At 32.6% G+C, this 2976-nt stretch overlaps 1 protein-coding gene across 1 annotated transcript in view; it reads left to right on the top strand.

Annotated features, from left to right (window-relative positions):
• The first annotated feature begins 229 nt into the window (after positions 1–229).
• LOC111613437 overlaps positions 230–2976 on the top strand; it is a 5129-nt gene continuing 2382 nt past the window's right edge. The window contains exons 1-4 of the mRNA XM_023354794.1: positions 230–253; positions 559–717; positions 836–968; positions 2258–2487. Of these exons, the coding sequence (XP_023210562.1) occupies positions 230–253; positions 559–717; positions 836–968; positions 2258–2487 (546 nt within the window). The remainder of the gene's footprint in view (positions 254–558; positions 718–835; positions 969–2257; positions 2488–2976) is intronic.

Genomic DNA, 2976 nt, shown 5'->3' with positions numbered 1-2976 from the left:
CTCAAATTAAGAAATTGAATCAAAACCTCCGATTACAAATTCAATTTGTGCATTTTGTCTAATTTATAACAATATGTGATGCTTATGAGTTTATAAATGCGGTTTTTTTGTATTTATTTTCATTTAATTCGACCCAAAAACGAAAAAAAATACACATATTAAATTTTATCTAGCGATAAATTATTTCAAATAAACTTTTTAAAATCTGGTTTGTGTTTAATTTCAAACGATGGCATCATCATTCATGGCCAGGGTAAGAACAACTCCTTCTATTATTTTCTGCCAATGTAATGGAACTTTATTGTTTATCGTGTTCTCTGTGATCCAAAGAGTTGGAAACATATTGATTTCTGCAAATTTTTTAAAAAATTCACAAAATATCGACTTTGGAAACGAAGTCCCGTGACGTCTCACTAACACCACGTAAGCAATAAAAGGCTACGGATCGTTTTTTTCTCTTTGCCAAGTGCAAGGATACTGCGTGACTTTGCGTAATACGTAATACGTCGATCTATTCCATCAATTATATGTATGAACCATATTTTCTATTTTTTACAGGATGCAGATATTTCGACATCTCCATTCGAAATTCAGTACGAACATTTTTACCATGTGGATTATGCCGTACCTCATATAATAATGCCATTAGTTTTTATAATAAAAGTAAAAAAACAGGAAGTCAACTGGCAAACAATTGTAAATGTTCTTTCTTTAGAGGTGAGTTCGCAGTTTTTCATCATAATTTGCATTCGTTAATTATAAAATTACAACTTTTAATCATTACAAAGTTTGTTGATGATATAACAGTTTTCTTTTACAAAAATTTATCACACAGGTGTGGCTGGCTCTATTGGGTTGTATTGTTTTGCTTGGATTATATCTTCGTTGCGTCATTAAAGACGAAGACGACAAACCTTTGCCTATAGGCAATTTATACTGGTCTCTCATCGTCACTTTGTGTAACCAAGGTAAGTCGACAGAGTTTATGAGAATTATGTTAAATTACATGGCATAAATGACGTTTTTATTAGTAGTGCCTAATTACCAGTTCTACCTCATGTTCTGACGAATGAGCAAACATTGATAAATACAGTGGTACCTCAGGTTACGAACGCCCCAGCATACGAAATTTTCAGGATACGACATGAAATTCGAACATATTTTTGCTCCACGATACGAACAAAAACTCACCATACGACGTTACATTAGTTCGCATTTTTCATTTGTTTTTCTTACTACAGTTATTTTTTTTAATGTATTACTTGGCTTTAATTTGAGTATGTTTTTCGCGTTGGAACGAATTATTTGGTTTTACATATAATCGTATGGGAAAAGATGATCCACCTTACGACATTTTCATGATACGATCTCAGTTTCGGAACGGATTAATTTCGTATCCTGAGGTACCACTGTAGTAAAAACAAGAAAAAATTGCCTGTTATTTATAGTAAATTGTCTATTTTATAAGTAGAAAGTGCAATTTTGTAAAATCGCTCCATTGGCTTGGTCTGATTCGGTACTGTCATGCCAATCTTCGAAAGACATGCCAAATCTCAAACATGATAAATAGCAAAGTACTGATAATAGAAGATTAATCTTTTGATTCTGATGAAACCGTGTTGTGAATTTACTTTGCTAAAGCAAAGAAGATTAATCTATTTTTGGTTAACAATTAATTATGATAACATTATCTTAGTTTTTTTAAATGAATTCTAAATGAAAGGATTTCCAAGGTTTTCTTCCAGACAAATTTAATAAACACCAGTAACGAGTTGCTCAACTTGACCAGCAACATGTAAAATTTTGCTGGAGCAATCTGCTATCACGTTTGACTAAAAAAAAACTATTTTTATTGTTAGCTATCATAAAATAGCCAATAGCTGAATTTTAAGGATTGGGACAAATGTTATAAAAACAAAATTGTAAATGCTGATAAAGTTGGCATTATATTTGAACGTACTAGAGATACACACGACTCTTATTATCTCCTTTCCGAAAATTTTTAGTAATTTTCAACAGAAAGCACAGGAGTTATTAAGCTTCAATGAGAGTGGAAAAAATCGTGCTGCATATACATTCGTAGTAATATGTTTTTCATATGAAAATTGCACTTTTTCTTAAAAACGGACGATACTCTTTAAACGAAAAGATTGAAATTTTGTTATCCTTTTACAAATTTTTGCTAGTTTTAAATTTTGTTCAAATACGAAACAACGGGGTGGTTCCCAGTATATACATATTACTTCCATTGTTTTAGGAGTCAACGTACATGCCATAAATCGATTCACGTCCAGATTAACTTTCGGATTGTGGTTGCTATCGATTAGTGTTCTGTTATGGGGATATGGCAACGTGCTAGAATCGTCGCTGGCCGTGCGGGAAAACAAACCCATACCAAGGACATTCGAACAACTTGCATCTGCTCTTGAAAGAAGAGAGTATTCCTGCTTCTCGAATCTTCAAGAGGATGAAATAGAAATCCTGAATGTAAGTACAAAATTGCTTTAGATTACGACCCGAATCGGTAAGTCGACATTATCGGTTAGAAGTTTCAACATATAAAAACACGAAATCATTCTTATGGGAACACTAGAAGTGGTAAATCAGAGAAGAAGATGAAAAAACTAAATCTGTTTTCTAGAAAATTTGTACAAAAAAAAAATTTGTATTCATCGAAACGACAATAGTACTTATTCAAAACACTAGTTTTGAGCAGTATTACAAAAAGGCTATCTGCAACTATACTACAGCTTTGCAACTATATTGTATACTAGCAGACCCCGCCACGCCTTGTTGTGGCTCAAAATGTATCTATTATAAATGTATAACACTTCTCCCGTGGGGGAAAATTTTTCGAAAAATTTTTTCTTAGTGTACATTGTGTTGACGTACCCTATTAAAACGCAATCAAAAGCGCAAAAACCCGCATCTAAAATAGTATAATAGAAGCCAAGTTTTTCACAGTAAGCCTTAATC

Source organism: Centruroides sculpturatus, unplaced genomic scaffold, assembly GCF_000671375.1.
Source record: "Centruroides sculpturatus isolate CEXI.00-Female unplaced genomic scaffold, Cexi_2.0 scaffold1826, whole genome shotgun sequence".
NCBI classification, from domain to species: Eukaryota; Metazoa; Arthropoda; class Arachnida; order Scorpiones; family Buthidae; genus Centruroides; species Centruroides sculpturatus.
This window is presented reverse-complemented; position numbering and strand designations above follow the sequence as displayed.